We start from the raw sequence: 13,600 nt of genomic DNA, 5'->3' as shown, positions 1-13,600 counted from the left end.
GTGGTTATATATGGTTCATATTCTACATGGAGGTCGGTGATCAATGGTGTTCCACAGGGATCAGTTCTGGGACCTCTCCTCTTTGTGATTTTTTAAAATGACCTGGATGAAGAAGTATAAGGGTGGGTTAGCAAGTTTGCGGATGACACAAAAGTTGGGGGTGTTGTGGATAGTCTGGAGGGTTGTCAGAGGGTACAGCGGGACATCAATAGGATGCAAGGTTGAGAAGTGGCAGATGGACTTCAACCCAGATAAGTGTGAAGTGGTTCATTTTGGTAGGTCCAATTTGAAGACAGAATGTAAATGGTAAGATTCCTGGCAGCATGGAAGACCTGAGAGATCCTGGAGTCGTGTCAATAAGACACTCAAAGTTGCTGTGCAGGTTACAGGAAGGATGTGGACAAGAAAGAGTGCAGAGGAGATTTACAAGGATGTTGCCTGGTTTGGAGGGAGTACCTTATGAGAATAGTTGAGTGAACTCGGCCTTTTCTCCTTGGAGTGACGGAGGATGAGAGGTGACCTGATAGAGGTGTATAAGATGATGAAGGGCATTGACTGTGTAGGTAGCCAGAGGCTTTTTCCCAGGGCTGGAATGGCTAACATGAGGTCGCATAGTTTTAAGGTACTTGGAAATAGATAGAGAGGGGACGTCAGGAGTAAGTTTTTCACACAGAGAGTGGTGGGTGTGTGGAATGCACTGCCGGCGGCGGTGGTGGAACTGTACACAATAGATAGATAGAAAAATAGAGGGCTATGCTCTAGGGAAATTCTAGGCAGTTTCCAGAGTACATGGTCAGCACAATATTGTGGGCCGAAGGGACTGTAATGCGCTGTAAATTTCTATGTTCTATGTATGTTAACACCTTTGCCGACTGTAATTACAAGAACAACAACTTTCTGCCAACGTTTGTGCATAACTCTGCCATGTATGGTTCCAAGCCTGGCTGCAAAAGGAGGTGGCTTGGGTATGCAGCTAGCAACCCTGCTTCATAAAAACATTTTCACATTGAAACCTATCAAATATTGAAAGGCCTTGATAGAGTGGATGTGGAGAGAATGTTTCCTAATGGTGAGTCTAGGACCAGAGGGCACAGCCTCAGAATTGAGGGACGTCCGTTTAGAACGGAGATGAGGAGGAATTTCTTTAGCCAGAGAATGGTGAATCTGTGGAATTCAATCACAAACAGCTGTGGAGACCAAGTTATTGTGCATATTTAAGGCAGAGGTCGATAAAGCAGGAGAATAGATCAGCCATGATGGAACAGTGACGCAGACTTAGCAAATTCTGCTCCTATGTCTTATGGTCTTATGTCAGAGAAGGGGGTGGGGAGGAAGACAAAATGGCCGAGTGTTGCACTAAATGTCCTCCTGTGATTACTCCTCATTTAAAAAGTCTAACTTTGACAGATGATCTTATACTTCAGAAGCAGTAAGTATTCATGTATGACCGTACCTCCAACAGGAAGTCGATTCTTTCTTTGGTCGGCTTCAGCATTAGTTGATGGAACCGTACTCCAATCATCTGCTGCTCCAGGACATCTCGAATGGTATTGCATATACAGATTTTACAGCAAACTTCTTCTAAGTTTCTATCCCTGTAACAGATGGGATATCAATGACCAGCTCCCTCCTCTGATTACAAACACAAAATACTCTGCAGATGCTGGGGTCAAAGCAACACGCTGGAGGAACTCAGCGGGTCGGGCAGCATCCGTGGAAACGAACAATCAACGTTTTGGGCCGAGACCCTTCGTCAGAGACCCTCTTCTAGTTGTATGATTGAATACACAAAGAATGATTGGCCAGAATAAGGATGAGGAGCATTTACTGGTCCTGGGCCTGTACTTGATGGAGTTTAGAAGCATGACAGTGGGATCTCATTGAAATCTATCAAATATTCCAAGGAGTGGGTACAACAGACTTGCAGAGGATGCTTCCTTTGGTGCGAGAGATCTTCAATGAATCCAGTGCCATAATCTGAATTCAATGCCATGTTTATTTATTTAATTTATTTAGAGATACAGCATGGTAACACTCTATCGAATACTGGAAGGCCGAGAAGGAGTGGATGTGGAGAGTATGTTTCCTATAGTGGGGGAATCCAGGACCAGATGGCACAGCCTCAGAATAGAGGAACGTCCATTTAGAATAGAAATGATGAGGAATTTCTTTAGCCAGAGGGTGGTGAATCTGTAGAATTCACTGCCACAGGCAGCTGGGGAGGTCAAGTCATTGGGTATATTTAAAGCAGATGTTGATAGGTTTTTGATTAGTGAGGGCATGAAGGGATACAGGCAAGAGATTGGGGCCAAAAAGGAAATGGATCTGCCATAATGAAATGGTGGAGTAGACTCGATGGGCCAAATGGTCTAATTCTGCTCCTTTATCTATGGTAACAGGTGCCTCCAGCCCAACGAGCCCGCGCCACCCAATTACACTTACTTAACCAATTAATCTACTAATCCATTTGTCTTTGGAATGTGGCAGGAAATCAGGGCACCCAGAGGAAACCCATGCAGTCACAGAGAGAACGTGCAAACTCCTTAAAGACAGTGGTGGATTTGGACCCAGGTTACTGACACGGTAATAGTGCTATCATTATGCCCCAGTATTTGAATAGTTGGTAATAATAATGAATGCAAAGAAAATGTTATTCCCTGGTACAATGCTTTTACATTATAAGCTAAGTAAAATAATTACAGAAGGTGATTTGCTGCCTCACAACCCCCACTGCTATAAAACCTAACACCAATAGCCTTTCCAAATGGAGCTGCACAAAACAGAAACAGGCCCTTCTGCCTGTCGTGTCTACATAAGCCAGCACATATTATGATACCAAAAGACACAGGAGCAGAATTAGGCCATTTGCCAATTGAGTCTGCTTTACCATTTCATCATGGCTGATTTATTATCCCTCTCAACCTCCACTTTAAATATACTCAATGACTTGGTCTCCACAACTGTCTGCGGCAATGAATTCTATAGATTCACCACCTCTGGCCAAAATAGTTCCTCCTCTTCTCTGTTCTTAAGGGATGTCCCTCCATTCTGAGGTTGTGCCTTTTGGTCCTAGACTCTCCCACTATAGGAACGATTCTCTCCACATCCACTATGTCAATATTCAGTAGGTTCTTTTAAACTCCAGTGAGTATGAGCCCAGAGGCATCAAACGATGCTCATTCATTAACCCTTTCATTCCTGTAGCTATTCTTATGAACCTCCTCTGGATCCTCTCCAACGCCAACATATCCATTTTAGATAAGGGACCCAAAACTACTCACAATACTCCAGGTGCGGTCTGACCAATGGCTTACAAAACATCAGCATTACATCCTTTCTTTTATGTTCTATTTATTTTGCACAAAGATGAATTGAAGGTTCTTACCCATTTTGAGCCATCTGAGAAAGCTCTCTCAGGACAGACTGTCTGAAGTGGGGTAACAAACTCAAGGTAACGTTGTCATTGAGGAAAATCTCAATTAATCCCTGCAAAGTTTGGAGAAGAATGATTCAGTGTGCTTCATAGATGTCAATTGTATGATACACAAAAGGAAATTAAATTTTCCCTGAAAAGGACCTAAAAAGTCCATCTCAGGCAAAGTCTCTCCCAGCAATGAGCACCCTTCAATTAATAAATAAAATCAAAAGGACTGATGTTTCAATTTTCATTCTGATTTGTAGTATGGTGTTGTCTGAAAAGAGGATGCTGTCTAAGTTGCGTGCCATCTTGGTCAATGTCTCCCATCCACTACATAATGTACTGGTTGGGCACAGGAGTACATTCAGCCAGAGACTCATTCCTCCGAGATGCAACACTGAGCGTCATAGGAAGTCATTCCTGCCTGTGGCCATCAAACTTTACAACTCCTCCCTTGGAGGGTCAGACACCCTGAGCCGATAGGCTGGTCCTGGACTTATTTCATAATTTACTGGCATAATTTACATATTACTATTTAACTATTTATTACTATTTTTCTATTACTATTCTATTACTATTTATTATTTCCATGACTATTACTATTTCTATTACTATTTATTATTTATGGTGCAACTGTAACGAAAACCAATTTCCCCCAGGATCAATAAAGTATGACTATGTATGCATACTGCAAAACAAAACATTTAAAGGGTCGCACAGTTTTCAGTCTGTGTAAAGATTTCCTGCTCAGAGCAATGATTGGTCTGCCCAGCTGCAAAGTAAATTAAAGGGAACATTGGTTATTACTCAAGTCAAGTCACTTTTTATTGTCATTTCGACCATAACTGCTGGTATAGTACACAGCAAAAATGAGACAACGGTTTTCAGGGCCATGGCGCTACATGAACAATACAAAAACTACACTGAACTACGTAAACAACACAAAACTACACTAGACTACAGACCTACCCAGGACTGCATGAAGTGCACAACTCCTCAACCATCAGGCTCCTGAACCAACATGGATAACTTCACTCACCAACACTGAACTGATTCCACAGCCTATGGACTTGCTAATTCAATAATTCTACAGCTCATGTTCTCAGTATTTATTTATTTATTTGAAGTTGCACAATTTGTCTTCTTTTACACATTGGATGTATAGTTTTTCATAAATTCTACTGTATTTCCTTATTTTCTATTACTTTACTTGTATGGCCTGTCAATGGTTGAAATAGCACAGTCTATCTGAATGAGCACCACTTATCAATTCTGTACCTTTGGGAGGAAGCAGGATGATTTGGGGCTAGCAGAATGTTTGAGAGGTAATTGCTCTAACTACTACCCAGACTACAGAGAACCAAACACAGTCATTCTCTGTCCCGAGATGAGCTAACATGGACAAGCATTTGTTGCTGCACAGAAACAGGCCCTACGGCCAAACAGTTATCTGCCTCATACCATCGACATACACCTGTTCCATAGCCCTCTTTACCCCTCCCATCCCTGTATCTATCCAAATTGCTTCTAAATTTTAAATTCAAACCCACATCCACCACTAGTGTGGCAGCTCTCTCCACACTCTCACCAGCCTGAGTGAAGAAGTTCCTCCTCATGTTCCTCTTAAAGTTCAAGGTTCCCTGTCAAAGTCCTAAATAATCTCCTCTTGCATCTTGCAATAATGTGAGCTCCTATTAGGCCTTAAGACTTATCTATCTCAATGTTCTTCAGAAGCCCCAACACCACCACCTCTTAATAACAACATGCCTCAGGATACCAGCCCTCTCCTCCCTGACCTTACTCTCCTCCATGTCCTTTCCTGAGGTAAACACCAATGTACCTCACAAACACCTTCTGGCCCTAGGCAACTTTCTCTGGCTGACAGGAATCGGACATTTTCAGCAGAATGAAGTGGTTTATCTCCGGAGGAATTGGAGTATTGGAATCTAAGAGGAATTGTTTTAACTTGTATATGGTAATATTTTTATTTGTGTGTGATATGTTTTGTGGAGCGGAGGAATATTGTTTCATTTGGTTGTATATCTGTACAGTCAGATGGCAATAAACTTGAAGCTGAACATATTAAGATAAAGCAAAGCTTTTCTCTGCTAATCTGCTTTTCAAACATTGGGGATTGAAAGTGTGAAATGGTTAACATCAATATCTCCCTTGAAGTGGCCAGGGCCATGATGATTGGCATCTCCCTAGAGTGAGGGGTTTAGATGGGGTGGAGTTTGTTAGGTGTGTTCAGGAAGGTTTCTTGACACAATATGTAGATAAGCCTACAAGAGGAGAGGCTGTACTTGATCTGGAATTGGGAAATGAACCTGGTCATATGTCAGGTCTCTCAGTGGGAGAGCATTTTGGAGATAGTGATCACAATTCTATCTCCTTTACCATAGGATTGGAGAGGGATGGGAACAGACAAGTTAGGGAAACGTTTAATTGGAGTAAGGGGAAATATGAGGCTATCAGGCAGGAACTTGGAAGCATAAATTGGAAACAGATGTTCTCAGGGAAACGTACGGAAGATATGTGGCAAATATTCAGGGGATACTTGCGAGGGATTCTGAGTAGGTACGTTCCAATGAGACATGGAAAGGATGGTGAGGTACAAGATCTGTGGTGTACAAAGGCTGTTGTAAATCTAGTCAAGAAGAAAAGAAGAGCTTACGAAAGGTTCAAAAAACTAGCTAATGATGTGAATCTAGAAGATTATAAGGCCAGCAGGAAGGAGCTTAGGAATGAAATTAGGAGAGCCAGAAGGGGCCATGAGAAGGCCTTGGTGGACAGGATTAAGGAAAACCCCAAGGCATTCCACAAGTATGTGAAGAGCAAGAGGATAAGACGCAAGAGAATAGGCCCAATCAAGTGTGACAATGGAAAAGTGTGTATGGAACCAGAGAAAATAGTGGAGGTACTTAATGAGTACTTAGCTTCAATATTCACTACGGAAAAGGATCTTGGTGATTGTAGGGATGACTTGCAGTGGACTGAAAAGCTTGAGAATGTAGATATTAAGAAAGAGGATGTGCTGCAGCTCTTGGAAAGCATCAAGTTGGATAAGTCACCAGGACCGGATGGGATGTACCCCAGGCTACTGTGGAAAGCGAGGAAGGAGATTGCTGAGCCTCTGACAATGAATTTTTACATCATCAATGAGGACGGGAGAGGTTCCAGAGGATTGGAGGGTTGTGGATGTTGTTCCCTTATTCAAGGAAGGGAGTAGGGATAGCCCAGGAAATTATAGGCCAGTGAGTCTTACTTCAGTGGTTGGTAAGTTGATGGAGAAGATCCTGACAGGCAGGATTTATGAACAGTTGGAGAGGCATAATATGATTAGGAATAGGCAGCAAAGCTTTGTCAAAGGCAGATCGTGCCTAATGAGCCTGATTGAATTTTTTGAGGATGTGACTAAACACATTGATGAAGGTAGAGCTGTAGATGCAGTGTATATGGATTTTAGCAAGGCATTTGATAAGGTACCCCATGCAAGGCTTATTGAGAAAGTAAGGAGGCATGGGTTCCAAGGGGACTTAATTAAGCTAAAATGCACTGATCCCGATGTGTCCAATTAACTGAAATCCACTGTACTAACTTCACAACATAATTTGAGCATACAAACACGAGGAAATTTGCAGATGCTGGAATTTCAAGCAACACACATAAAAAATGCTGGTGAACGCAGCAGGCCAGGCAGCATCTATAGGAAGAGGTACAGTCGACGTTTCGAGCCGAGACCTTTTGTCAGGACTAACTGAAAGAAAATATAGTAAGAGATTTGAAAGTGGAAGGGGGAGGGGAAGAAGCAAAATGATAGAAGACAGGAGGGGGAGGGATGGAGCCAAGAGCTGGAAATTTGATTGGCAAAAGGGATATGAGAGGATCATGGGACAGGAGGCCTAGGGAGAAAGAAGGGGGGAGGGGGGCAGCCCAGAGGATGGGCAAGGAGAATAGTGAGAGGGACAGAGGGAGAAAAAGGAGAGAGAGAGAAAAAATTAATGATAATAAATAAATAACGGATGGGGTACAAAGGGGAGGTGGGGCATTAACAGAAGTTAGAGAAGTCAATGATCATGCCAGCAGGTTGGAGGTTACCCAGATGGAATATAAGGTGTTGTTCCTCCAACCTGAGTGTGGCTTCATCTTGACAGTAGAGGAGGCTGTGGATAGACATATCAGAATGGGAATGGGACGTGGAATTAACACATATAATTCTCCGTAACTTCCGCCACCACCAACGGGATCCCACCACTAAGCACATCTTTCCCTCCCCCCCGCTTCTGCTTTCCGCAGGGATCGCTCCCTATGCGACTCCCTTGTCCATTCGTCCCCCCCCATCCCTCCCCACCGATCTCCCTCCTGGCACTTATCCTTGCAAGTGGAACAAGTGCTACACATACCCTTACACACTTCCTCCCTCACCACCTTTCAGGGCCCCAGACAGTCCTTCCAGGTGAGGCGACACTTCACCTGTGAGTTGTCTGGTGTGATATACTGCGTCCGGTGCAGGCTAGGAGACCGTTTCGCTGAAACCCACGCTCTGTCCACCAGAGAAAGCAGGATCTCCCAGTGGCCACACATTTTAATTCCACGTCCCATTCCCATTCTGATATGTCTATCCACGGCCTCCTCTACTGTCAAGATGAAGCAACACTCAGGTTGGAGGAACAACACCTTATATTCAGTCTGGGTAGCCTCCAACCCGATGGCATGAACATTGACTTCTCTAACTTCCGTTAATGCCCCACCTTCCCCTTCGTACCCCATCCAATATTTATTTATTTATTTTTTTCTCTCTCCCCTTTTTCTCCCTCTGTCCCTCTGACTATACCCCTTGCCCATCCTCTGGGCTTCCCCCCCCCTTTCTTTCTCCCTGGGCCTCCTGTCCCATGATCCTCTCATATCCCTTTTGCCAATCACCTGTCCAGCTCATGGCTCCATCCCTCCCCCTCCTGTCTTCTCCTATCATTTCAGATCTCCCCCTCCCCCTCCAACTTTCAAATCTCTTACTAACTCTTCCTTCAGTTAGTCCTGACGAAGGGTCTCGGCCCGAAACGTCGACTGTACCTCTTCCTAGAGATGCTGCCTGGCCTGCTGCATTCACCAGCATTTTTTATATAATTTGAGCATATCTGTTTAAAGATTTGGTATGCATTTATAAAAGGAAAATCATATTTAGGTTATATAAAATTATACTAAGTGATACACAGAGGAACAGCATGTCAGGCAGCATCTATGGAAGGAAATGAATAGTCAACATTCTGGGGTGAGACTCCTCCCGAGTCAGAAACAGTGGATGTCCTTTCTCTCCTTAGCTGTTGCCTGACCTACCGAGCTCCTCATGCTTTTTGTGTGTTGCTCAAAATTTTCAGTCTCTCAAGAATCTCTTCTCTCAATAAACGCAAGAGATTCTGTAGATGCTGGAAATCTAGAGGAACACACACAAAATGCTGGACGAACTCAGCAGGTCAGGTAGCACCTAGAGAGGAGACTAAACAGTAGATGATTTGGGCTGATACCCTTAACTGGGACTGGTAAAGACTTCTTCCCCCTTCCTTTCCAGTCCTGATGAAGAAGATTGTTCACTCTTTTCCATAGGTGTTGCTTAACCTGCTGAATTCCTCCAGCATTTTGTATGTATATCACATAAAATTGTATTATTTTACAGCATCAATTGTACCTGATAGTTACTGGATTTGATGCAATGATGAACCCGGCCATACGTTGTCAGCTGCAGCTCACTTACATCCGACGGGACTGTCAGCACTGCACAAGCTTGGCAGTAACCATCCAATCTTTTCTGGTCAATCCGACAGTGAACAGGCTCAGCTCCGATCTGACACAAACAGAATGATAACACACATTTAAAAAAAATTTATTTAGTGATGCAGTGCAGGATAGGCCCTTCCCAGTCGTATGAGTAATGCTACCCCAGCATTCCCCGACATACCTGATTAACCCTAACCTAACCACCAGACATTATCCTACTAACTGGTACGTCTTTGGACGAGGGGAGGATCAAAGCACCCAAGGAAAACACACGCATTCCTTGGGGAGGATGTACAGACACCTTACAGGTAACATTGGAACTGAACTCTGAACTGTGGAACACAGTAACAACGTCGTGCTAACCACTACGCTAAGGATCCAATTGCAATTTTCACTTTAGTTAGTTCAACTCCAAAGCTTCCTTCTGCTCATTTAAAATCTTCCTGTGAGATAACTTGCTGCCTCATTCTTTTCTACCTACTAGGGGCATAGTTCAGATTCATTTCCGTGGAGTATGAGAAGAGAGTTCTTGTAGATACAGATAAATGAACGTCACCTCAACACTGAACCGATTCCAACAACTTGTGTTCTCAGTATTATTTATTATTTGCACTGTTTTTGTATTCGTACAGCTTATTTTCTTTTGCATATTGGTAATTTGTCCATCTTCGTGTGTAGTTTTCATTAATTCTATTGTGTTTCTTGTATTTACTGTGAATATTCACAAGAAAATGAATCTCAGGATAGTATAAGGTGACAATTATGTACTTTGATAGTAAATTTTACTTATTTATTTTGGAGATACAGTGTGGAATAAACCTTTCTGGCCCTTTGAGCTGCACCCACCTGCAACCCCTGATTTAACCTTAGCCTAATCATAAGACAATTTGCAATGAACAATTAACTTACTAACCAGTACACCTTTGGACTGTGGGAGGAAACCGGAGCACCTGGAAACCTACACATTCCATGGGGAGGATGTACAGACTCCTTACCCTGACGCCCCGAGCTGTAATTGCGTTGCACTAATCGCTACGCTACATGACACCCAATACATTTATTTGAACTTTGTACACCAACAGAGTGCAAGCGTAATACTGGAATAGAAGCATTTTGTTCTTCTAATGTAGAGAGGAAGTTTGTCCACAATCTGCCAACCTCTCCTCGTCATCACTCATACACAGAAACAATTTACTGGCAATACGAACTGAGCTTTGTTTTACAAAGTACCTTTGAGAGCAGTTCACTTGTTTTGAAGAAATGTTCCTTGGCTTTTTCATAGACAGGTGGGTTTGAAGAGCCTTGACTGAAGAATACTGTACCCAGATCATAGCAAACCTGCGATTAAACAAGTTGGTTGAAAATGTAAGCACCTTGCAATGTATCCTGCACTTTTAATTTACTGACATTAGCACGAATATCCCAGAATTACAAAAAAAAAGGAATTTTGCATTTTATTAAATAGAATCCAGTCTACACATGCCGCATTTTCCAAAACGCTACTGCAGCTAAATCTATTATCAATCAACAGATCACCACATCTCCAAAATAAATACTCTTGCTCTGCTCAGAAGACTTGGAAAGTTCAAGTCCTAAATGGTAAAGTAATAATTTGAGCAGAAGATTCATAATGACCACAGAAGTAACAGTGACAAGAGAAATAACACACATAAAATTGCTGGAGGCATTCAGCAGGTCAGGCAGCATCTATAGAGAGGAATGAAGTGTTGTTTTTTCCATAAGACCAGTATAGGAGCAGAATTAGGCCATTTGGCACATCGAGTCTGCTCCACCGTTTCATCATGGCTGATCCAATTCCCTCTCAGCACCAATCTCCTGTTTTCTATCATATCCCTTTATGCCCTGACCACCAAGAATATATCAACGTCTGCCTTATAGATACACTCAATGACTTGGCCTCCACAGCTGCCTCTGAATGTCCTCCCCATATCCACTCTATTGGGCCTTTCAACACTCGACGTTTGTGTGTGTTGTTCTCCATTTCCAGCATCTCTGTTTATGAGAAAAGAAGTTTGCTTTATGGGCTGTCTGTTTGAAAATATATTGGATTGCAAAATGCAACTTGACAGTTGCAGCTCGTTTGTTTGTACTTACTTAATTAGAAAACTAAATCCCCTGTGATAAAATGACAATTCTCTATTTAAGCATACATCAAAAAAGTTATGTTTGGAAAACTTTCCACCAAATGTACTAAGTTCAGCCATTTGCACAGGAACTTTAAATGGAAAAATAAATGAATTTAGTTTAAGAAAAATTCAGTTAAATTTCAATCGGATGCTTATGGAGGATGTGACGGTGTGAGTGTGTGTGTGTGTGTGTGTGTGTGTGTGTGTGTGTGTATGTGAATATGTGACTGTAAAGCTGAAGGTGTTCAACTCACCTGGTGTGGGGGGCGGGGGGGGGGGCTACTGCACAGGACCAAAAGAAGCTGCAGAGGTTTGTAAATCTAGTCAGCTCCATCTTGGGTACCAGCCTACAAAGTACCCAGGACACCTTCAAGGAGCAGTGTCTCAGAAAGGACCTTCAGCACCCAGGGCATGCCCTTTCCTCACTGTTACCATCAGGAAGGAGGTACAGAGGCCTGAAGGCATACACTCAGCGATTAAGGAACAGCTTCTTCCACTTTGCCATCCGATTCCTCAATGGACTTTGAACCTTTGGACCCTACTTCACTTTTTTTAATATATAGTATTTCTGTATTTTTGCACGATTTTTAATCTATTCAATATACATATACTGTATAAAGTATACTGAATAAGATCTTTTTTTTCTTCTGTATTATGTATTGCAGTGAACGGCTGCTGCTAAGTTAACACATTTCACGTCACATGCCAGTGATAATAAATCTGATTCTGATTCTCATACAGTGCAGATGATGGGAAGTCAGGATCACAAGTGCAGTGGTTACTTTAAAACAAACCAAAATCTGCTGGGGGTTGGGGTGGGGGGTGCTGACATTGTATGATGTGTTCCAAAAAAACGAAGTTCTAAGTCAAAGAAAGTACGTTTGCTCCTTTAGTAAGAAAACAGCAAAGATGAACTGTCTTGTAACGATAAAAAACTAATGGAAGTAAAACTAACGATATAATGAAATAATCAGTCAAAGCATATTCAAACATACTTAAACGTTAGTGATCTTAGCATATTTAAATGTTAGGTTAAACGAGACTAAATGATCTTAAAAGAAAGAAATCATTCCCTGGCCTACTCGCTGCTCCAGTCAGACTAAAACTAAACTAAAGGCAAAACATGAATATGTAACTATACTCTTCACATCTACCAGGCCCCAACCAATGTGACAAATTACCCATAATAAACACACAACACAAAATACAAAACACAGCTCCTACAGTTAAGTATGATTTGTTTATTACTGGCATGACTGGCATTGATTATTCATTCCTAATTGCTGTTCACCAGGAGTAAACAATACTGGTAAGCTTGTAGACACATACCAGCCAGACCAGGTAATGATTCCCCCTTTGCAATGTGTTATAGAACCAGGTAAGTCCACCCGAAGGCTGTACATTTCAGTAGGAAGATCAAGCAGACAAAAACTGTTTGAAAGTTAATGTTGAAATGAGGAGGTAGAATATGGGAATCTGTGCTTATCAATAGATAAATCACGGAAAGCAAAGAAACTTAATAGACCATAAAATGCAAAATACAGAGATAATTTCTAGACAGGCAGAATTAGAAAAAAGGGACACTCACAACACGGTGGAGGAACTTAGCAGATCGAGCAGCATCCGTGGAAATGAACAGTCAATATCTCGGCCCGAAACGCTGACTGTTCATTTCCACAGATACTGCCCAACCTGCTGAGTTCCTGCAGCGTGTTGTACGTGTTGCTTTGATCCCAGCATCTGCAGAGTATTTTGTGTTTAGTGAAAAAAAGGATTTATTAAAGTTAAATAAGACCATTAGATATAGGAGCAGAATTAGGCCATTTGGCTCATCAAGCCTACTCCGACATTTCATCATAGCTGATCCTCTCAACCCCAGTGGCCTTTTACCCATATCCCTTCATGCCCTGACCAAACAATAATCTATCAACCTCTGCCCTAAATATACATAAGATTTGGCCTCCACAGCTGCCTGTGGCAAAGAATTCCACAAATTCACCATTCTCTGGCTGGAATCAGGGAACAATCAAACTTGCAAGTTTAAATCTTCTCTGACTGAAGTTCAGCAAGACCTTCTTTCACTGCTCCTCCTCTACGATCTCTGCTGCCCTCTGACTCTTCAACCATGGACTCACCCAGACTCACTACTACAGCCACAGGTCCTTCCTGGGACATTGTCTTTGCCACCATCTTGTTCCACATGACTTCCAGCTCTGTTCCTCTCGCGCCCTTTACCTTTCCCACTCACCTGACTTCACCCACC

At 42.5% G+C, this 13,600-nt stretch overlaps 1 protein-coding gene across 4 annotated transcripts in view; it reads right to left on the bottom strand.

Annotated features, from left to right (window-relative positions):
* Positions 1 to 13,600, bottom strand: part of ints8 (integrator complex subunit 8) — a 154,497-nt gene that overhangs the window by 109,108 nt on the left and 31,789 nt on the right. For all 4 annotated transcript variants that reach the window (XM_063067235.1, XM_063067219.1, XM_063067227.1 and 1 more), the window contains exons 8-11: positions 10,421 to 10,528; positions 9,102 to 9,257; positions 3,386 to 3,486; positions 1,454 to 1,595 (exon numbers count right to left, since the gene is read on the bottom strand). In XM_063067235.1, the coding sequence (XP_062923305.1) occupies positions 1,454 to 1,595; positions 3,386 to 3,486; positions 9,102 to 9,257; positions 10,421 to 10,528 (507 nt within the window). The remainder of the gene's footprint in view (positions 1 to 1,453; positions 1,596 to 3,385; positions 3,487 to 9,101; positions 9,258 to 10,420; positions 10,529 to 13,600) is intronic.

Source organism: Mobula hypostoma, chromosome 1, assembly GCF_963921235.1.
Source record: "Mobula hypostoma chromosome 1, sMobHyp1.1, whole genome shotgun sequence".
NCBI classification, from domain to species: domain Eukaryota; kingdom Metazoa; phylum Chordata; class Chondrichthyes; order Myliobatiformes; family Myliobatidae; genus Mobula; species Mobula hypostoma.
The sequence above is the reverse complement of the archived record's forward strand: the minus strand, read 5'-3'. Positions and strand labels throughout refer to the sequence as shown.